The following is a 22,213-nucleotide window of genomic DNA, read 5'->3' on the forward strand; positions in this document are numbered from 1 at the left end:
CCCCTGTAGCACCTCCCCAATGCCTGCTTCCAACCATGGCCCCCCTCAAAACCGGGACACCCCCCCACCCCCCCCCCCCCCCAGTCCAGAACCACCCAACCCATTTTGGGGGGGTCTCTCTGGACCTAAGTGTGTCCCCACTCCAAATCACCCCAGGGCTTGAAGCTTAAACCTCCTCCCCTTATGGACCCCCCTATGACATTAAATGCCCCCCCTACCAGGGAGATGGATGAGGGTGTCCCCCTTCATTGAGCTTTGAATGTTCACTATGGCGAGGGGGGTGGGGGAGGAGTAGGGGGGAGCGCACACGACACCCAATGGAAGAGACCCAAGGGGCACCCCCCCGGGTGCTGGATGAGCTTAATGCCTTGTTGGGCAGATGTCCACTGAGCAGTGATGGAGGAGAGGGGGATGCCCTGAAAAGTGGGATGCTCCAGTTGGATGCAGGGGATGAAGTGGGATGCTCCAGCTGGATGCAGGGATGAAGTGGGATGATCAGCTGGATGCAGGGATGAAGTGGGATGCTCCAGCTGGATGCAGGGAAGAAGCAGAACCATGGAAGGTTGGGTTCTCCTTCATCATTTGGGTGTGGAGAGCAGCCTTCAGCATGGATTGCAGCCATAGGACAAGGGGTGATGGGTTCCAACTGGAACAGGGAAGTTCAGGTTGGAGATAAGGGAAGTGAGGGTGCTGGGACTCTGGGATGGGTTGGATGGAGAAGGACGGAGGGGCTCAGAGCAACCAGCTCTAATGGAAGCTGTCCCCCTCCCTCTTCATGCCCTGTTTTAATGGTGGGGCAATGACTGGACTTGATGCTCCTGAAGGTCTTTCCCAACCTGGTTGATTTCCCTGCTTCCCAGCTCCTGCTTCCCACTGTTCCCTGCCCCTCCATCCCTCATCCCCATCCTCCCCATGGACCAGAAGAAGAGGTGGGCATGCAAAGCATCCTCTCTGTGGGAAAATAAGGCAACTTTACTGAAGCTCGAGCCACGTGCAAGCGATGCCGTTCCTCAAGACTTCTCCCCCTTAGAGCCTGCAGCACTCCTGCACCCGAGTGATGAATTCCAACAGCACCCGGACTGGGAAGTAGCAGAAGCCACTGGTGCTCGAGGCCGTGGGCGCCGGCATCGGCTCCTGGACGGGGGTATGGGAGACGTGCTGGTGGCTCCATGTCGGGGGCGTCGCGGAGGCTGCCGCGGAGCGGAACGTCCTCAGCTGGTAGAGGATCCAGTCGTGGAAGTGCTGCTCCGAGGTGTAGACCCCCGGTTTCTTGGCCCTGGCGCAGCCGCGGCCCCAGCTCGTCAGCCCCACAACCCAGTAGAAGTTGGCGCGCTTCTCCCGGCACATGAGGGGACCGCCGCTGTCACCCTATGGAGGAGAAGGAGAGAGGATGAGGATGGGGATGGGTCGCCATGGCAATGCCGGAGGGGACAACCACTGTCAGCCTATGGGGACGGAAGGGTTCTCCTTCATCATTTGGGCGCGGAGAGGGACCTTCAGCATGGATTGGAGCATAGGACGAGGGCTGATGGCTTCCCACTGGAACAGGGGGAGTTTGGGTTGGAGATAAGAAGTTGTTCCCTATGAGGGTGGTGGGACACTGGCATGGGTAGGATGGAGAAGGATGGATGGGGCTTGGAGCTAGCTGGTCTAATGGAAGGCGTCCCTGCCCCTTGCTTAGAACTGGATGCTTTAAGCTCCTTCCCAACCTAAAGCATTCCATGAATCCATGCTCATGACATGGTTTAGTGGTGGAATCTCGATGCTCTGAAAGCTCCAAGCTCTATGGTCCCTGCGCAGGACTGACGGACCAGGAGCCGGATGTGTTTCCGAAGCTGGGATAAAGGGGGATGCAGAGCAAGGCCCTGCAGATGGGAGAAGAGAAGGGAGCCCCAGTGGCACATCCCTACCTGGCAGGTGTCGATGCCACCCTGCGGTTACCCAGCGCAGAGGTTGTGTCTCTTGATGGCCCCTCGGTACCATTGGCTGCTATTGCAGAGCTTGTCATTGATGAGGGGCACTTGGCCTCCTGCAGGGCTGATGGGGACGATGCCCCCGCTGTGGGGACACAAAGGGGGTCAGGATTAGGGGGGACAAGGGATGGATTTGTGGGTACTGGGGGCTGAGAAGCTCAATGGGAGCCGTCAACACCCCCCTATGGCCTGGGCTGCATCCCCTTTGCTCTGCATCCTCAGCGTAAGGAGGACAGGGGAGGACCTTCAGCGATGGGCCAAGGGGTGATGGGTTCCAAGTGAACCAGGGATGCTCAGGTTGGAGAGAAGGAAGCGGTGGGACAGTGGGATGGGCTGGATGGAGAAGGCTGGGAGGCTCCATCCCCAGTCGGAGCAACCTCCAATAGACCTGGATGAGCTTTACCCTCCCTTCCATCCCATTCCATGAATCCATGACCCGGCATTTCAAGGCCAACGGAGCCGTCGGGCACTCACTCCTGGCCTCCGTCGCGCCCCATCCGCTGACGAAGCACTCGGAGAGCTGGGATAGCCTGAGCGTCGCATCGGGCAGGCAGGCGAGCTGCACGTGGTAGCCGCACTGCACCGGCTGGTCCAGCTCCAGCAAGGCGATGTCGAAGCCGCCGGAGATGCTGGTGTAATATTCATGGACCACGACCTGCCGGATCCAACGCTTCTGGGTCTCGGAATTGGCCCGAGCCAGGTCCGTGATTCCGACCATCACAAACCAATCCGTGCTGAAGCTGGGAGGCAGTGGAAGAGCAAGGGGTTAGAGCCGTAGGACAAGGGGTGATGGGTTCCGACTGGGAATTGCAGGGTGGAGATAGGGAAGGGATTCCCTATGAGGGCGCTGGGGTACTGAGATGGGATGGAAGGAGAAGGTTTGGATGCTCCATCCCTGGCAGTGCTCAAGGCAGGCTTGGAGCAAGCTGCCCTATGGACGGCATCCCTGCCCATGGCAAGCGGCTGGAAGTGGATGATCCCCAGCTCCTTTGCAACCCAACCCATTCCATGATCCATTCCATTCCATTCTATGGAGAAGAGGGGTGGGAAGCAGCCACATTCCTGCTGCTTCCCAAAGGAAAGCACTGCCCCAGCGCGCCTCAGGCTCAAGGGCTGTCAAGCTGGAAGCAGCCTTCTCCTGAGCGCTCTTCCCAGTGCATCCAGGATGGGGAAGGGGACGGGATGGGAGCTGCTCCTTGGCTATTCCCTATGGCTGGAATCCCTTCTCCCCCTTACTTTTGCCCGACGAAGCAGTGAGCGGCCGTGAGGACCCAGTGTGGGGTGATGAGGGACCCCCCGCAGATGTGCAAAGAGCCATTGGCCGTGGGGACCTGGATGCTGACCATCCATGGCCAGGCGCCCTGCTGCGCATCCACGCCTCCGACGATGCGCGACATCCCATAGTAATCAGCCATGGGACGGATACCGCAGGTCCCTCTGGAAGCACAAGCCCAACATTTGATGGTTAGGCATGAAGGGAGAGCATTGTCCGACCCCATAGGGTGCTGCAGGGACAAGGGACCCTATGGGGCGCCCAATAGATGAGCATCATCTTGCCCCATAGGGTGCTTCAGGGACAAGGGACCCTCTGAGGCGCCCAATAGATGAGCAGCATCTTGCCCCATAGGGTGCTTCAGGGTCAGGGGACCCTATGGGGTGCCCCATAGCTGCGCTTTGCCACCGCATGGGGTGATGGCAAGGAAGTGGTGCTCCCCCAAGGTCACCACCCCATTGGTGTGACCATGGTTGGGAGCAGCAGTATCTCCCTGTGGAATACCAGGAGCCCCAGAGCCTGGGGCCACTCACCCACAGCTGTCCCAGGAGCCATGCACCAGCCGGGCCAAGAGCAGCAGGATGAGGACACGGAGCAAAGCCCTCGCTGCCATCACTGCTAAGGGCGACACCAAGGAGCTGCCACCAAAGACCTGCAACCAAGGAGCTGCTACCAAGGAGCTGCAACCAAGGAGCTGCAACCAAGGAGCTGCTACCAAGGAGTTGCAAGCAAAGAGTGACTACCAAGAAGCTGCTACCAAGGAGCTGCTACCAAGGAGTTGCAACCAAGGAGCTGCAACCAAGGAGCTGCAACCAAGGCGCTGCAAGCACCACTGCGCCCAAAGCGCAACTGCCACAGGGATACGGGTGCTGGATGCAGGTCCCTTTGTGCTGGGGCTGATGTCATAGAGAGGCAGGTTCCATGGGAGGGAGGGGGGGGTCCATGGGGAGGCTTCCATGGGGGGATCCATAGGGGGTTCAATGCGGGGGGCATATGGAGATGGGCGTGGTTCTGATGGGCTTGGGGTGATCTGAATCCCTGTGGGATGCTCTGGAGCTCTGTGGAATGCTCTGGAGCCCTGTGGGCTGCTCTTCTTGTGGGATGCTGTGAATCCCTGTGGGATGCTCTTAACCCCTATTGGACACTCTGCTTTCAGGGTGCTCTGAATCCCTATGGGATGCTCTGGAGCCCTGTTGGATGCTCTGAATCCCTATGGGATGCTCTGTTTGTGGGATATTCTGGAGCTCCCTTGTGCCACCAGCTCATTCCTAAGATCCATATGTAATGCGTGGGGTTTGTTGATGAAGAAGTTTGGGGGGAAGGAGGCTCTCTGTGGCTGTCGTTATGTGAAACAGTTCTCCTTTCTGACTCTGTACCTGTTGTACTCTGCAAGTAATGGGGGGGGGGAGGTCAGTTGTATTGTTGCGCGGGATTGTGAGAGAGAAAAGGGGGCTGGGTGGCTCGAAGTGGTGTCTTGTTGCAACGCTTGAGGGGAGGGGGCTGCGACGGGGAGGAGGCTGGCAGTGGACGCTTCTCGAAACCTCCCGAAACTTCTCGGTAATGAGACCCCTGCAAGAAAGGGAACCAATGGGGAAGAGCCACGTCAACATCCGAGTGAGGAGGGGCGACAGGATTGGCTGGGGCCTTGAACCGAAAAAGATAAAGGATCACCTCCCAGGGACGGCGTGTGCGCGTCTTGGGCAGAGCGGGGGACTCCCTGGGGCACTCAGCGCTGTTTTATCTGCTATCGCTTACTCAGTTTAGTAAAACCTATACTTGAAACCGCAATTGGCTACAATATTGATAACACATACACCAGAGAACATCCACACTGCAGCACAGGGGTGTGGGATCATGGAGTCATGGAGCCACGGAGTCGTGGAATGGGTCGGGTTGAAGGCACCTTAAAGCTCATGCAGCTCCAGCCCCTGCCATGGGCAGGGACGCCTTCCATAGAGCAGTATGCTCCAAGCCCCATCCAATCATGCCCGCTTCCAGGAACGGCCCACAAACTCCATTCCTTCTGCCCCAAGCCCTTTCCAATCCCTTCTTTTCCCACCCTCCCCCCCCACCGCCCCCCATGCCCCCCGAGTTCCATGGTTTTGGCACCATTTGAACTCCCACCTCCCCTCCAAAGCTGTATGGACTTGTGCCCTGTAAAAGAGATGTTGGAGCGTGCCCATTCGCAGCAGCTGCTAGAAAACGCTAAGGCAAAAGGCAGAAAGATTCCAATGGGATGGCAGTGTTCTAAAGCAGGCGTTGAATTGCATCATGGGCAGACTCAGAACGATCAGACAGGTTCATGTAACACGTTCTGTCACAGCCTTGCCAACCGCGTCCTTGAGCTAATAGCACAAAGTCTATGGCAGCTCTGTGTTGAAGGGTAGCGTGTTTGACTGAATCGTTCTCTGTTAACAGACCATTGCTGGGGGTGAAAAACCTGCGGGGCAGAGGCTGGGTTTCTTCCCGCCTCTCACCGGGAGGAGTGGACCCCCCGCCGCCCCGCAGCGCGCATCTTGGCGCCTGCCGGAGCACACAAAGGCGAGGGGCGGGCGAGTATCAGAGCCCTCTGCCCGCGGGCAGGCAATGGGGGGAGCCCGCCGGAGCCTGCTGCTGCCGCCGCCGGGCGAGTGAGGGAGCTCGCGGCAGCGGGGAGGTGGAGGCGGCGCGCCCGTGCTCCGCAGCTCCTTGTCCCGCCGCCACCGGGCGCAGCCCCTCGGCCGGAGGGGAGCCGCCGCCGCAGCCTCCGCTGGGCTCCCGCGGGAGCGCCGTTTTCCTCCCCGCCGTCCAGCCCGCGGTTCGCCTCGTGCCGGACGGGATGTGGAGCATTCAGGCTGTGGGGCAGGTTCACAGCACCTCGATTTTCCGCTTCTGTTTTAATGTTTTTCCACGTATCGTGCTGTTAGAAGAACCTCGCCAATCTGTTTTAATTGATTTTTACTGTAATTAATATCGAGAGACAAGAAGCAAGCAGCGCTGGGTGCGCCGGGGAGGCTCCGCTCCGCCCCGCCCCGCGCGAGACGGCACACCGGGAACTGCTGGGGATAGTCTCTTACACTTTGGGGTTTCCCGGGCTTCTTGGGTTTCAGCCAATCCTGTTGTCTTCTTTTCCCGGGCTTCTTGGGTTTCAGCCAATCCTGTTGTCTTCTTTTCCCGGGCTTCTTGGGTTTCAGCCAATCCTGTTGTCTTCTTTTCCCGGGCTTCTCCACCTCTTGTTGGGGTCTTGTCTCCGGGTCAAGAAATATGATGTCTCTCACAAGTCTGACCGCCATCTTAGCCCCCATAAATTCCACTCCTGATGTGTTCATTTGTTCAGCGCACAGGTTTCACAACGTTCTGTAACAGGACATATCTCTAAGTTACCTAGCCCCCCTTTTTCTAAGCACATTCACGCACTTTAAACAATGAACAAAACATTTCTGTGCACAATATTGCGGTTGACCCAGGGGAATTATTCCCTTGGTTCTTCTTCCTCCTCACTGTGGTATTGACAGGGACACTTACCATACCCTTTGCACATAGCACAGTGATCACAAGGGATTCCATCTCCACACAAAGTGCAATGATCGCTAGGACCCCTGAGTTGCTGACACGAATCACTCTGATGTAACTCACAGATCCTCTTCGGGAAGGGGCTCTGGGTTTGCTGCTGTTGCCCAGGAGCTGCCCCATCTGCTTCTCTGCTCTTGTCTTCCTCAGAGCCTCGTTGGGGGAACAGCACCCGGAAGGGCAGCAAGAGGAGACCCAAAGAACTCACCCCTGTCCCTCCTGCTCACACCCCCCAGCCAACGCAGCTCTTATGCTGATGGCTCCTGGATCCCTCCCCATGTCCCTAACCCGGTTACCAGATTTCTTCCTTCCTCTACGCCCTCCTTGCAGCCCCACCACGATCCCCTTCAGCCTTTCTGCTTCCCACAGTCACCCCCCAGTCCCTGCTCTCTCCCCCATTCCGTGTCCCCCATTCCGTGTCCCCTTTGCTTGCTCCCAGCTTCCAGTTCAACCTTCCAGGCTGCTCCTGGTTCCTCTGCCTCATTAAGGGGGGGGCTGTGGAGGAGGAGGCGGGGCGGGGGGAGCCCAGCGCTGCCTCCCGCAGCCGCCGGCAGTGACGGTTTTCCATGCTTGGATCCCGGCTGCGGAGGAGCTGGGAGAAAATCCATCTGCAGGGAGCAGCGTGGGGGCTCGTGCAGGGCCCTGGAGCCCCTGCCCCGTGTGGGCTCTGCACCCCAGGCACTGCTGACAGTTGATAGGGGCAGGGGCCTGCTGGCCCCATGGGCTGTCCCACAGCGTGGGGCCACAGGGCGGTCACTGCTCCAGCAGCCTGGGGATGCCAAGCATCACCTATGGTGCAGGGAAGTGTCCAGGCTGAGGTGGTTCTGGGGGTGAAACTGCTGCCTTTTGCCGGTGACACTGGTGCAGGACAGGTTGTGGGGACACCGGGCTGGATGGGGACAGAGAACTTCTTGGGTTAAATGGGGATGGGGCAGCAAGAGGTTGGCCCTCAGCGCTGCCCCAGTGCCACCACTGGGCCCCACCCCAACCAGTGGCTCTGGGTGCCCACAGCTTGCACCCCTGGCTGTTGCTGTAACCTCCCCAGTCTGGATGCTGTCGGTGCCCCAGTGCTGGTGGCTGTGGTCCAGCAGGGCCTGGCTGCTGTCCCTGTGCTGCAGCTCTCAGGGAGCCTTTCCCAGCCATCAGATGCCACCTTGCTGCCAGCCTGTGCGACCTGTCCCCATCCTGTCCGCAGCATCCCTACAGTGACCCCCTGCCACCCAGCTTCATCCTGGCTGCCTCTTGTGGTAGCATCCGTGTGGACCCCATGTCTCTTACAGCCCTGTGCCTCCAAACCCCACTTTATCCATGCTCGTGCTGGGGCTCCATCAATCAGAAACTGCCTAAGCCAATGAAAACGAACAAAACCAACCCTCTTAATACAAGTTTCTCCCTCGTGCTCCTACCCTAGCAGATGAACAGGGAAAGAACAGTTCACTTTCTGCACTCACAACTGGGCTTGAGCTCTAGAAAGAAAATGCAGATCCAGATCCATTTTACAGTGTTAACAGAGGAATCTCTTGTGGCTGTAAAGAGCTCCTGGTTGTTGTACCCCCAGCATCCCCCGTGTGCCCAGGAACCGAGGCTGCCATTGCTGGAGCAGCTGAGGGAATGCCAGCCCCCACCCAGGCATCCCACAGCAGCCTGAAAGCACTCCTGGCTCTGGCACCCGGCAGGCACAGGGCGTCTTGTCCTGTCCATTGGCTGCAGATGCTCTCTTGTGGCTGGGCGGAAGCCACGGCAGGGGCAGTCCTGTTGTGAGGAAGAGGCAGAAGACAAGAGTGGAGGAGCCCATCCTGCAGGGACCCAGCGAGGTCCTTTACCTGTGGGAACACAAGCACAGCCTCGTCCCAGGTTCTTGAAGGGCAGGCGCCTTCCCATGCAGGACTTTCAGGATTACGCACTTTAACAGGAGCTCTCCCCTGCTCACAGCCTTAGAACCCGGCCCTGGCGCTGCACAGGAGCTCCATCCTCCTTCCAGCCATTGAAACCAGCCCAAACAGAACGCACTTCCACTGTGCACGCTCGGGGGTTAACCCTGACCTGCCCTGTTCTGTTCCAGGCATCTGCTGTCAATGCCTCCTTTAGAACAGTGCCATCCCATGGGAATCTTTCTGCCTTTTGCCTTAGCATTTTCTAGCAGCTGCTGCGAACGGGCACGCTCCAACATCTCTTTTACAAGAGACAAATCCATACAAAATCCCAGGGAACCTCCCTATTAGACCCCTGCCAATGGGTGCTAGGACCCCCCCCCCCATAGCATTACCTCATTGGACCCCTCCCATCGCTGCTGGCATCCCCCTATGGGACCCCCACTAATGGGTGCTGGGACCCCCCGCATGGGCTCTCCCATTGGACCTCCCTAATGGGTGCTGGCAAACCCCCCCATGGGATTCCTCATACTGGGTTCTGGGACCAACCCTTGAGAACCCCCGCCATGGGTTCTGGGATCTCTTCACGGTGCCCCCCCACACTGGCTGCTGGGACCCCGGCCTATGGGACCTCCCAATTGGACACCCACCAGTGGGTGTTGTGACCCCAACACCAGTGGGTGCTGTGACCCCCCCCAATGGGCTCTCCCTTAGGACCCCCACCAGCGGGTACTGGGACTCCCCCCAGAAAAACCTGCTGGAAATGGGTGCCCCCCCATCACACCCCCCCCACCCCCCCCGTAGCACCTCCCCAATGCCTGCTTCCAACCATGGCCCCCCTCAAAACCGGGACACACCCCCCCCCCCCAGTCCAGAACCACCCAACCCATTTTGGGGGGGGTCTCTCTGGACCTAAGTGTGTCCCCACTCCAAATCACCCCAGGGCTTGAAGCTTAAACCTCCTCCCCTTATGGACCCCCCTATGACATTAATGCCCCCCCTACCAGGGTGATGGATGAGGGTGTCCCCCCTTCATTGAGCTTTGAATGTTCACTATGGCGAGGGGGGTGGGGGAGGAGTAGGGGGGAGCGCACACGACACCCAATGGAAGAGACCCAAGGGGCACCCCCCCGGGTGCTGGGATGAGCTTAATGCCTTGTTGGGCAGATGTCCACTGAGCAGTGATGGAGGAGAGGGGGATGCCCTGAAAAAGTGGGATGCTCCAGTTGGATGCAGGGATGAAGTGGGATGCTCCAGCTGGATGCAGGGAAGAAGCAGAACCATGGAAGGTTGGGTTCTCCTTCATCATTTGGGTGTGGAGAGCAGCCTTCAGCATGGATTGCAGCCATAGGACAAGGGGTGATGGGTTCCAACTGGAACAGGGAAGTTCAGGTTGGAGATAAGGAAGTGAGGGTGCTGGGACTCTGGGATGGGTTGGATGGAGAAGGACGGATGGGGCTCAGAGCAACCAGCTCTAATGGAAGCTGTCCCCCCTCCCTCTTCATGCCCTGTTTTAATGGTGGGGCAATGACTGGACTTGATGTTCCTGAAGGTCTTTCCCAACCTGGTTGATTTCCTGCTTCCCAGCTCCTGCTTCCCACTGTTCCCTGCCCTCCATCCCTCATCCCCATCCCTCCCCATGGACCAGAAGAAGAGGTGGGCATGCAAAGCATCCTCTCTGTGGGAAAATAAGGCAACTTTACTGAAGCTTGAGCCACGTGCAAGCGATGCCGTTCCTCAAGACTTCTCCCCCCTTAGAGCCTGCAGCAACTCCTGCACCCGAGTGATGAATTCCAACAGCACCCGGACTGGGAAGTAGCAGAAGCCACTGGTGCTCGAGGCCGTGGGCGCCGGCATCGTCTCCTGGACGGGGGTATGGGAGACGTGCTGGTGGCTCCATGTCGGGGGCGTCGCGGAGGCTGCCGCGGAGCGGAACGTCCTCAGCTGGTAGAGGATCCAGTCGTGGAAGTGCTGCGTCGAGGTGTAGACCCCCGGTTTCTTGGCCCTGGCGCAGCCGCGGCCCCAGCTCGTCAGCCCCACAACCCAGTAGAAGTTGGCGCGCTTCTCCCGGCACATGAGGGGACCGCCGCTGTCACCCTATGGAGGAGAAGGAGAGAGGATGAGGATGGGGATGGGTCGCCATGGCAATGCCGGAGGGGACAACCACTGTCAGCCTATGGGGACGGAAGGGTTCTCCTTCATCATTTGGGCGCGGAGAGGGACCTTCAGCATGGATTGGAGCCATAGGACGAGGGCTGATGGCTTCCCACTGGAACAGGGGAGTTTGGGTTGGAGATAAGAAGTTGTTCCCTATGAGGGTGGTGGGACACTGGCATGGGTAGGATGGAGAAGGATGGATGGGGCTTGGAGCTAGCTGGTCTAATGGAAGGCGTCCCTGCCCCTTGCTTAGAACTGGATGCTTTAAGCTCCTTCCCAACCTAAAGCATTCCATGAATCCATGCTCATGACATGGTTTAGTGGTGGAATCTCGATGCTCTGAAAGCTCCAAGCTCTATGGTCCCTGCGCAGGAATGACGGACCAGGAGCCGGATGTGTTTCCGAAGCTGGGATAAAGGGGGATGCAGAGCAAGGCCCTGCAGATGGGAGAAGAGAAGGGAGCCCCAGTGGCACATCCCTACCTGGCAGGTGTCGATGCCACCCTGCGGGTACCCAGCGCAGAGGTTGTGTCTCTTGATGGCCCCTCGGTACCATTGGCTGCTATTGCAGAGCTTGACATTGATGAGGGGCACCTTGGCCTCCTGCAGGGCTGATGGGGACGATGCCCCCGCTGTGGGGACACAAAGGGGGTCAGGATTAGGGGGACAAGGGATGGATTTGAGGGTACTGGGGGCTGAGAAGCTCAATGGGAGCCATCAACACCCCCTATGGCCTGGGCTGCATCCCCTTTGCTCTGCATCCTCAGCGTAAGGAGGACAGGGGAGGACCTTCAGCGATGGGCCAAGGGGTGATGGGTTCCAAGTGAACCAGGGATGCTCAGGTTGGAGAGAAGGAAGCGGTGGGACAGTGGGATGGGCTGGATGGAGAAGGCTGGGAGGCTCCATCCCCAGTCGGAGCAACCTCCAATAGACCTGGATGAGCTTTACCCTCCCTTCCATCCCATTCCATGAATCCATGACCCGGCATTCCAAGGCCAACGGGGCCGTCGGGCACTCACTCCTGGCCTCCGTCGCGCCCCATCCGCTGACGAAGCACTCGGAGAGCTGGGATAGCCTGAGCGTCGCATCGGGCAGGCAGGCGAGCTGCACGTGGTAGCCGCACTGCACCGGCTGGTCCAGCTCCAGCAAGGCGATGTCGAAGCCGCCGGAGATGCTGGTGTAATATTCATGGACCACGACCTGCCGGATCCAACGCTTCTGGGTCTCGGAATTGGCCCGAGCCAGGTCCGTGATTCCGACCATCACAAACCAATCCGTGCTGAAGCTGGGAGGCAGTGGAAGAGCAAGGGGTTAGAGCCGTAGGACAAGGGGTGATGGGTTCCGACTGGGAATTGCAGGGTGGAGATAGGGAAGGGATTCCCTATGAGGGCGCTGGGGTACTGAGATGGGATGGAAGGAGAAGGTTTGGATGCTCCATCCCTGGCAGTGCTCAAGGCAGGCTTGGAGCAAGCTGCCCTATGGACGGCATCCCTGCCCATGGCAAGCGGCTGGAAGTGGATGATCCCCAGCTCCTTTGCAACCCAACCCATTCCATGATCCATTCCATTCCATTCTATGGAGAAGAGGGGTGGGAAGCAGCCACATTCCTGCTGCTTCCCAAAGGAAAGCACTGCCCCAGCGCGCCTCAGGCTCAAGGGCTGTCAAGCTGGAAGCAGCCTTCTCCTGAGCGCTCTTCCCAGTGCATCCAGGATGGGGAAGGGGACGGGATGGGAGCTGCTCCTTGGCTATTCCCTATGGCTGGAATCCCTTCTCCCCCTTACTTTTGCCCGACGAAGCAGTGAGCGGCCGTGAGGACCCAGTGTGGGGTGATGAGGGACCCCCCGCAGATGTGCAAAGAGCCATTGGCCGTGGGGACCTGGATGCTGACCATCCATGGCCAGGCGCCCTGCTGCGCATCCACGCCTCCGACGATGCGCGACATCCCATAGTAATCAGCCATGGGACGGATACCGCAGGTCCCTCTGGAAGCACAAGCCCAACATTTGATGGTTAGGCATGAAGGGAGAGCATTGTCCGACCCCATAGGGTGCTGCAGGGACAAGGGACCCTATGGGGCGCCCAATAGATGAGCATCATCTTGCCCCATAGGGTGCTTCAGGGACAAGGGACCCTCTGAGGCGCCCAATAGATGAGCAGCATCTTGCCCCATAGGGTGCTTCAGGGTCAGGGGACCCTATGGGGTGCCCCATAGCTGCGCTTTGCCACCGCATGGGGTGATGGCAAGGAAGTGGTGCTCCCCCAAGGTCACCACCCCATTGGTGTGACCATGGTTGGGAGCAGCAGTATCTCCCTGTGGAATACCAGGAGCCCCAGAGCCTGGGGCCACTCACCCACAGCTGTCCCAGGAGCCATGCACCAGCCGGGCCAAGAGCAGCAGGATGAGGACACGGAGCAAAGCCCTCGCTGCCATCACTGCTAAGGGCGACACCAAGGAGCTGCCACCAAAGACCTGCAACCAAGGAGCTGCAACCAAGGAGCTGCAACCAAGGAGCTGCTACCAAGGAGCTGCAACCAAGGAGCTGCTACCAAGGAGTTGCAAGCAAAGAGTGACTACCAAGAAGCTGCTACCAAGGAGCTGCTACCAAGGAGTTGCAACCAAGGAGCTGCAACCAAGGAGCTGCAACCAAGGCGCTGCAAGCACCACTGCGCCCAAAGCGCAACTGCCACAGGGATACGGGTGCTGGATGCAGGTCCCTTTGTGCTGGGGCTGATGTCATAGAGAGGCAGGTTCCATGTGAGGGAGGGGGGGGTCCATGGGGAGGCTTCCATGGGGGGATCCATAGGGGGTTCAATGCGGGGGGCATATGGAGATGGGCGTGGTTCTGATGGGCTTGGGGTGATCTGAATCCCTGTGGGATGCTCTGGAGCTCTGTGGAATGCTCTGGAGCCCTGTGGGCTGCTCTTCTTGTGGGATGCTGTGAATCCCTGTGGGATGCTCTTAACCCCTATTGGACACTCTGCTTTCAGGGTGCTCTGAATCCCTATGGGATGCTCTGGAGCCCTGTTGGATGCTCTGAATCCCTATGGGATGCTCTGTTTGTGGGATATTCTGGAGCTCCCTTGTGCCACCAGCTCATTCCTAAGATCCATATGTAATGCGTGGGGTTTGTTGATGAAGAAGTTTGGGGGGAAGGAGGCTCTCTGTGGCTGTCGTTATGTGAAACAGTTCTCCTTTCTGACTCTGTACCTGTTGTACTCTGCAAGTAATGGGGGGGGGGGAGGTCAGTTGTATTGTTGCGCGGGATTGTGAGAGAGAAAAGGGGGCTGGGTGGCTCGAAGTGGTGTCTTGTTGCAACGCTTGAGGGGAGGGGGCTGCGACGGGGAGGAGGCTGGCAGTGGACGCTTCTCGAAACCTCCCGAAACTTCTCGGTAATGAGACCCCTGCAAGAAAGGGAACCAATGGGGAAGAGCCACGTCAACATCCGAGTGAGGAGGGGCGACAGGATTGGCTGGGGCCTTGAACCGAAAAAGATAAAGGATCACCTCCCAGGGACGGCGTGTGCGCGTCTTGGGCAGAGCGGGGGACTCCCTGGGGCACTCAGCGCTGTTTTATCTGCTATCGCTTACTCAGTTTAGTAAAACCTATACCTGAAACCGCAATTGGCTACAATATTGGTAACACATACACCAGAGAACATCCACACTGCAGCACAGGGGTGTGGGATCATGGAGTCATGGAGCCACGGAGTCGTGGAATGGGTCGGGTTGAAGGCACCTTAAAGCTCATGCAGCTCCAGCCCCTGCCATGGGCAGGGACGCCTTCCATAGAGCAGTATGCTCCAAGCCCCATCCAATCATGCCCGCTTCCAGGAACGGCCCACAAACTCCATTCCTTCTGCCCCAAGCCCTTTCCAATCCCTTCTTTTCCCACCCTCCCCCCCCCACCGCCCCCCATGCCCCCCGAGTTCCATGGTTTTGGCACCATTTGAACTCCCACCTCCCCTCCAAAGCTGTATGGACTTGTGCCCTGTAAAAGAGATGTTGGAGCGTGCCCATTCGCAGCAGCTGCTAGAAAACGCTAAGGCAAAAGGCAGAAAGATTCCAATGGGATGGCAGTGTTCTAAAGCAGGCGTTGAATTGCATCATGGGCAGACTCAGAACGATCAGACAGGTTCATGTAACACGTTCTGTCACAGCCTTGCCAACCGCGTCCTTGAGCTAATAGCACAAAGTCTATGGCAGCTCTGTGTTGAAGGGTAGCGTGTTTGACTGAATCGTTCTCTGTTAACAGACCATTGCTGGGGGTGAAAAACCTGCGGGGCAGAGGCTGGGTTTCTTCCCGCCTCTCACCGGGAGGAGTGGACCCCCCGCCGCCCCGCAGCGCGCATCTTGGCGCCTGCCGGAGCACACAAAGGCGAGGGGCGGGCGAGTATCAGAGCCCTCTGCCCGCGGGCAGGCAATGGGGGGAGCCCGCCGGAGCCTGCTGCTGCCGCCGCCGGGCGAGTGAGGGAGCTCGCGGCAGCGGGGAGGTGGAGGCGGCGCGCCCGTGCTCCGCAGCTCCTTGTCCCGCCGCCACCGGGCGCAGCCCCTCGGCCGGAGGGGAGCCGCCGCCGCAGCCTCCGCTGGGCTCCCGCGGGAGCGCCGTTTTCCTCCCCGCCGTCCAGCCCGCGGTTCGCCTCGTGCCGGACGGGATGTGGAGCATTCAGGCTGTGGGGCAGGTTCACAGCACCTCGATTTTCCGCTTCTGTTTTAATGTTTTTCCACGTATCGTGCTGTTAGAAGAACCTCGCCAATCTGTTTTAATTGATTTTTACTGTAATTAATATCGAGAGACAAGAAGCAAGCAGCGCTGGGTGCGCCGGGGAGGCTCCGCTCCGCCCCGCCCCGCGCGAGACGGCACACCGGGAACTGCTGGGGATAGTCTCTTACACTTTGGGGTTTCCCGGGCTTCTTGGGTTTCAGCCAATCCTGTTGTCTTCTTTTCCCGGGCTTCTTGGGTTTCAGCCAATCCTGTTGTCTTCTTTTCCCGGGCTTCTTGGGTTTCAGCCAATCCTGTTGTCTTCTTTTCCCGGGCTTCTTGGGTTTCAGCCAATCCTGTTGTCTTCTTTTCCCGGGCTTCTTGGGTTTCAGCCAATCCTGTTGTCTTCTTTTCCCGGGCTTCTCCACCTCTTGTTGGGGTCTTGTCTCCGGGTCAAGAAATATGATGTCTCTCACAAGTCTGACCGCCATCTTAGCCCCCATAAATTCCACTCCTGATGTGTTCATTTGTTCAGCGCACAGGTTTCACAACGTTCTGTAACAGGACATATCTCTAAGTTACCTAGCCCCCCTTTTTCTAAGCACATTCACGCACTTTAAACAATGAACAAAACATTTCTGTGCACAATATTGCGGTTGACCCAGGGGAATTATTCCCTTGGTTCTTCTTCCTCCTCACTGTGGTATTGACAGGGACACTTACCATACCCTTTGCACATAGCACAGTGATCACAAGGGATTCCATCTCCACACAAAGTGCAATGATCGCTAGGACCCCTGAGTTGCTGACACGAATCACTCTGATGTAACTCACAGATCCTCTTCGGGAAGGGGCTCTGGGTTTGCTGCTGTTGCCCAGGAGCTGCCCCATCTGCTTCTCTGCTCTTGTCTTCCTCAGAGCCTCGTTGGGGGAACAGCACCCGGAAGGGCAGCAAGAGGAGACCCAAAGAACTCACCCCTGTCCCTCCTGCTCGCACCCCCCAGCCAACGCAGCTCTTATGCTGATGGCTCCTGGATCCCTCCCCATGTCCCTAACCCGGTTACCAGATTTCTTCCTTCCTCTACGCCCTCCTTGCAGCCCCACCACGATCCCCTTCAGCCTTTCTGCTTCCCACAGTCACCCCCCAGTCCCTGCTCTCTCCCCCATTCCGTGTCCCCCATTCCGTGTCCCCTTTGCTTGCTCCCAGCTTCCAGTTCAACCTTCCAGGCTGCTCCTGGTTCCTCTGCCTCATTAAGGGGGGGCTGTGGAGGAGGAGGCGGGGCGGGGGGAGCCCAGCGCTGCCTCCCGCAGCCGCCGGCAGTGACGGTTTTCCATGCTTGGATCCCGGCTGCGGAGGAGCTGGGAGAAAATCCATCTGCAGGGAGCAGCGTGGGGGCTCGTGCAGGGCCCTGGAGCCCCTGCCCCGTGTGGGCTCTGCACCCCAGGCACTGCTGACAGTTGATAGGGGCAGGGGCCTGCTGGCCCCATGGGCTGTCCCACAGCGTGGGGCCACAGGGCGGTCACTGCTCCAGCAGCCTGGGGATGCCAAGCATCACCTATGGTGCAGGGAAGTGTCCAGGCTGAGGTGGTTCTGGGGGTGAAACTGCTGCCTTTTGCCGGTGACACTGGTGCAGGACAGGTTGTGGGGACACCGGGCTGGATGGGGACAGAGAACTTCTTGGGTTAAATGGGGATGGGGCAGCAAGAGGTTGGCCCTCAGCGCTGCCCCAGTGCCACCACTGGGCCCCACCCCAACCAGTGGCTCTGGGTGCCCACAGCTTGCACCCCTGGCTGTTGCTATAACCTCCCCAGTCTGGATGCTGTCGGTGCCCCAGTGCTGGTGGCTGTGGTCCAGCAGGGCCTGGCTGCTGTCCCTGTGCTGCAGCTCTCAGGGAGCCTTTCCCAGCCATCAGATGCCACCTTGCTGCCAGCCTGTGCGACCTGTCCCCATCCTGTCCGCAGCATCCCTACAGTGACCCCCTGCCACCCAGCTTCATCCTGGCTGCCTCTTGTGGTAGCATCCGTGTGGACCCCATGTCTCTTACAGCCCTGTGCCTCCAAACCCCACTTTATCCATGCTCGTGCTGGGGCTCCATCAATCAGAAACTGCCTAAGCCAATGAAAACGAACAAAACCAACCCTCTTAATACAAGTTTCTCCCTCGTGCTCCTACCCTAGCAGATGAACAGGGAAAGAACAGTTCACTTTCTGCACTCACAACTGGGCTTGAGCTCTAGAAAGAAAATGCAGATCCAGATCCATTTTACAGTGTTAACAGAGGAATCTCTTGTGGCTGTAAAGAGCTCCTGGTTGTTGTACCCCCAGCATCCCCCGTGTGCCCAGGAACCGAGGCTGCCATTGCTGGAGCAGCTGAGGGAATGCCAGCCCCCACCCAGGCATCCCACAGCAGCCTGAAAGCACTCCTGGCTCTGGCACCCGGCAGGCACAGGGCGTCTTGTCCTGTCCATTGGCTGCAGATGCTCTCTTGTGGCTGGGCGGAAGCCACGGCAGGGGCAGTCCTGTTGTGAGGAAGAGGCAGAAGACAAGAGTGGAGGAGCCCATCCTGCAGGGACCCAGCGAGGTCCTTTACCTGTGGGAACACAAGCACAGCCTCGTCCCAGGTTCTTGAAGGGCAGGCGCCTTCCCATGCAGGACTTTCAGGATTACGCACTTTAACAGGAGCTCTCCCCTGCTCACAGCCTTAGAACCCGGCCCTGGCGCTGCACAGGAGCTCCATCCTCCATCCAGCCATTGAAACCAGCCCAAACAGAACGCACTTCCACTGTGCACGCTCGGGGGTTAACCCTGACCTGCCCTGTTCTGTTCCAGGCATCTGCTGTCAATGCCTCCTTTAGAACAGTGCCATCCCATGGGAATCTTTCTGCCTTTTGCCTTAGCATTTTCTAGCAGCTGCTGCGAACGGGCACGCTCCAACATCTCTTTTACAAGAGACAAATCCATACAAAATCCCAGGGAACCTCCCTATTAGACCCCTGCCAATGGGTGCTAGGACCCCCCCCCCATAGCATTACCTCATTGGACCCCTCCCATCGCTGCTGGCATCCCCCTATGGGACCCCCACTAATGGGTGCTGGGACCCCCCGCATGGGCTCTCCCATTGGACCTCCCTAATGGGTGCTGGCAAACCCCCCCATGGGATTCCTCATACTGGGTTCTGGGACCAACCCTTGAGAACCCCCGCCATGGGTTCTGGGATCTCTTCACGGTGCCCCCCCACACTGGCTGCTGGGACCCCGGCCTATGGGACCTCCCAATTGGACACCCACCAGTGGGTGTTGTGACCCCAACACCAGTGGGTGCTGTGACCCCCCCCAATGGGCTCTCCCTTAGGACCCCCACCAGCGGGTACTGGGACTCCCCCCAGAAAAACCTGCTGGAAATGGGTGCCCCCCCATCACACCCCCCCCACCCCCCCCTGTAGCACCTCCCCAATGCCTGCTTCCAACCATGGCCCCCCTCAAAACCGGGACACACCCCCCCCCCCCCCCCAGTCCAGAACCACCCAACCCATTTTGGGGGGGGTCTCTCTGGACCTAAGTGTGTCCCCACTCCAAATCACCCCAGGGCTTGAAGCTTAAACCTCCTCCCCTTATGGACCCCCCTATGACATTAATGCCCCCCCTACCAGGGTGATGGATGAGGGTGTCCCCCCTTCATTGAGCTTTGAATGTTCACTATGGCGAGGGGGGTGGGGGAGGAGTAGGGGGGAGCGCACACGACACCCAATGGAAGAGACCCAAGGGGCACCCCCCCGGGTGCTGGGATGAGCTTAATGCCTTGTTGGGCAGATGTCCACTGAGCAGTGATGGAGGAGAGGGGGATGCCCTGAAAAAGTGGGATGCTCCAGTTGGATGCAGGGATGAAGTGGGATGCTCCAGCTGGATGCAGGGAAGAAGCAGAACCATGGAAGGTTGGGTTCTCCTTCATCATTTGGGTGTGGAGAGCAGCCTTCAGCATGGATTGCAGCCATAGGACAAGGGGTGATGGGTTCCAACTGGAACAGGGAAGTTCAGGTTGGAGATAAGGAAGTGAGGGTGCTGGGACTCTGGGATGGGTTGGATGGAGAAGGACGGATGGGGCTCAGAGCAACCAGGTCTAATGGAAGCTGTCCCCCCTCCCTCTTCATGCCCTGTTTTAATGGTGGGGCAATGACTGGACTTGATGCTCCTGAAGGTCTTTCCCAACCTGGTTGATTTCCTGCTTCCCAGCTCCTGCTTCCCACTGTTCCCTGCCCTCCATCCCTCATCCCCATCCCTCCCCATGGACCAGAAGAAGAGGTGGGCATGCAAAGCATCCTCTCTGTGGGAAAATAAGGCAACTTTACTGAAGCTCGAGCCACGTGCAAGCGATGCCGTTCCTCAAGACTTCTCCCCCCTTAGAGCCTGCAGCAACTCCTGCACCCGAGTGATGAATTCCAACAGCACCCGGACTGGGAAGTAGCAGAAGCCACTGGTGCTCGAGGCCGTGGGCGCCGGCATCGTCTCCTGGACGGGGGTATGGGAGACGTGCTGGTGGCTCCATGTCGGGGGCGTCGCGGAGGCTGCCGCGGAGCGGAACGTCCTCAGCTGGTAGAGGATCCAGTCGTGGAAGTGCTGCGTCGAGGTGTAGACCCCCGGTTTCTTGGCCCTGGCGCAGCCGCGGCCCCAGCTCGTCAGCCCCACAACCCAGTAGAAGTTGGCGCGCTTCTCCCGGCACATGAGGGGACCGCTGCTGTCACCCTATGGAGGAGAAGGAGAGAGGATGAGGATGGGGATGGGTCGCCATGGCAATGCCGGAGGGGACCACCACTGTCAGCCTATGGGGACGGAAGGGTTCTCCTTCATCATTTGGGCGCGGAGAGGGACCTTCAGCATGGATTGGAGCCATAGGACGAGGGCTGATGGCTTCCCACTGGAACAGGGGAGTTTGGGTTGGAGATAAGAAGTTGTTCCCTATGAGGGTGGTGGGACACTGGCATGGGTAGGATGGAGAAGGATGGATGGGGCTTGGAGCTAGCTGGTCTAATGGAAGGCGTCCCTGCCCCTTGCTTAGAACTGGATGCTTTAAGCTCCTTCCCAACCTAAAGCATTCCATGAATCCATGCTCATGACATGGTTTAGTGGTGGAATCTCGATGCTCTGAAAGCTCCAAGCTCTATGGTCCCTGCGCAGGGATGACGGACCAGGAGCCGGATGTGTTTCCGAAGCTGGGATAAAGGGGGATGCAGAGCAAGGCCCTGCAGATGGGAGAAGAGAAGGGAGCCCCAGTGGCACATCCCTACCTGGCAGGTGTCGATGCCACCCTGCGGGTACCCAGCGCAGAGGTTGTGTCTCTTGATGGCCCCTCGGTACCATTGGCTGCTATTGCAGAGCTTGACATTGATGAGGGGCACCTTGGCCTCCTGCAGGGCTGATGGGGACGATGCCCCCGCTGTGGGGACACAAAGGGGGTCAGGATTAGGGGGACAAGGGATGGATTTGAGGGTACTGGGGGCTGAGAAGCTCAATGGGAGCCATCAACACCCCCTATGGCCTGGGCTGCATCCCCTTTGCTCTGCATCCTCAGCGTAAGGAGGACAGGGGAGGACCTTCAGCGATGGGCCAAGGGGTGATGGGTTCCAAGTGAACCAGGGATGCTCAGGTTGGAGAGAAGGAAGCGGTGGGACAGTGGGATGGGCTGGATGGAGAAGGCTGGGAGGCTCCATCCCCAGTCGGAGCAACCTCCAATAGACCTGGATGAGCTTTACCCTCCCTTCCATCCCATTCCATGAATCCATGACCCGGCATTCCAAGGCCAACGGGGCCGTCGGGCACTCACTCCTGGCCTCCGTCGCGCCCCATCCGCTGACGAAGCACTCGGAGAGCTGGGATAGCCTGAGCGTCGCATCGGGCAGGCAGGCGAGCTGCACGTGGTAGCCGCACTGCACCGGCTGGTCCAGCTCCAGCAAGGCGATGTCGAAGCCGCCGGAGATGCTGGTGTAATATTCATGGACCACGACCTGCCGGATCCAACGCTTCTGGGTCTCGGAATTGGCCCGAGCCAGGTCCGTGATTCCGACCATCACAAACCAATCCGTGGTGAAGCTGGGAGGCAGTGGAAGAGCAAGGGGTTAGAGCCGTAGGACAAGGGGTGATGGGTTCCGACTGGGAATTGCAGGGTGGAGATAGGGAAGGGATTCCCTATGAGGGCGCTGGGGTACTGAGATGGGATGGAAGGAGAAGGTTTGGATGCTCCATCCCTGGCAGTGCTCAAGGCAGGCTTGGAGCAAGCTGCCCTATGGACGGCATCCCTGCCCATGGCAAGCGGCTGGAAGTGGATGATCCCCAGCTCCTTTGCAACCCAACCCATTCCATGATCCATTCCATTCCATTCTATGGAGAAGAGGGGTGGGAAGCAGCCACATTCCTGCTGCTTCCCAAAGGAAAGCACTGCCCCAGCGCGCCTCAGGCTCAAGGGCTGTCAAGCTGGAAGCAGCCTTCTCCTGAGCGCTCTTCCCAGTGCATCCAGGATGGGGAAGGGGACGGGATGGGAGCTGCTCCTTGGCTATTCCCTATGGCTGGAATCCCTTCTCCCCCTTACTTTTGCCCGACGAAGCAGTGAGCGGCCGTGAGGACCCAGTGGGGGGTGATGAGGGACCCCCCGCAGATGTGCAAAGAGCCATTGGCCGTGGGGACCTGGATGCTGACCATCCA

The 22,213-nt window shown here is 58.8% G+C and overlaps 2 protein-coding genes and 1 pseudogene across 2 annotated transcripts; all 3 read right to left on the reverse strand.

Annotated features, from left to right (window-relative positions):
• Nucleotides 1–1,026: 1,026 nt before the first annotated feature.
• Nucleotides 1,027–5,761, reverse strand: LOC133264578 (acrosin-like; annotated as a pseudogene).
• Nucleotides 5,762–10,403: 4,642 nt separating this feature from the next.
• On the reverse strand, nt 10,404–13,253 carry LOC133264575 (acrosin-like). The gene is made up of 5 exons (XM_061444406.1): nt 13,174–13,253; nt 12,604–12,804; nt 11,842–12,107; nt 11,306–11,454; nt 10,404–10,763 (listed from the first exon to the last, which is right to left on the reverse strand). The coding sequence occupies exons 1-5, from the start codon at nt 13,251–13,253 to the stop codon at nt 10,404–10,406; spliced, it is 1,056 nt and encodes a 351-aa protein (XP_061300390.1).
• A 6,647-nt stretch (nt 13,254–19,900) lies between these two features.
• Nucleotides 19,901–22,213, reverse strand: LOC133264577 (acrosin-like; the record flags this gene model as incomplete). Its single annotated transcript, XM_061444408.1, has 4 exons — nt 19,901–20,260; nt 20,803–20,951; nt 21,333–21,604; nt 22,101–22,213. Coding segments are annotated over 4 exons (894 nt in total), but the record flags the coding sequence as incomplete, so codon positions are not given.

This window comes from Pezoporus flaviventris, unplaced genomic scaffold (genome assembly GCF_033815535.1).
Source record: "Pezoporus flaviventris isolate CSIRO_AGI_PZ_B2104156 unplaced genomic scaffold, CSIRO_AGI_Pfla_v1 ptg000858l, whole genome shotgun sequence".
NCBI classification, from domain to species: Eukaryota; Metazoa; Chordata; class Aves; order Psittaciformes; family Psittacidae; genus Pezoporus; species Pezoporus flaviventris.

Coding starts and splice junctions, on each gene's coding strand:
- LOC133264575 (XM_061444406.1), bottom strand. CDS start 13,253: ATGGCAGCGAGGGCTTTGCTCCGTGTCCTCATCCTGCTGCTCTTGGCC. Junction 12,108..12,603: donor CACTGCTTCGTCGGGCAAAA/GTAAGGGGGAGA, acceptor ACTGCCTCCCAG/CTTCAGCACGGATTGGTTTG. Junction 11,455..11,841: donor GGGCGCGACGGAGGCCAGGA/GTGAGTGCCCGA, acceptor GTGTCCCCACAG/CGGGGGCATCGTCCCCATCA.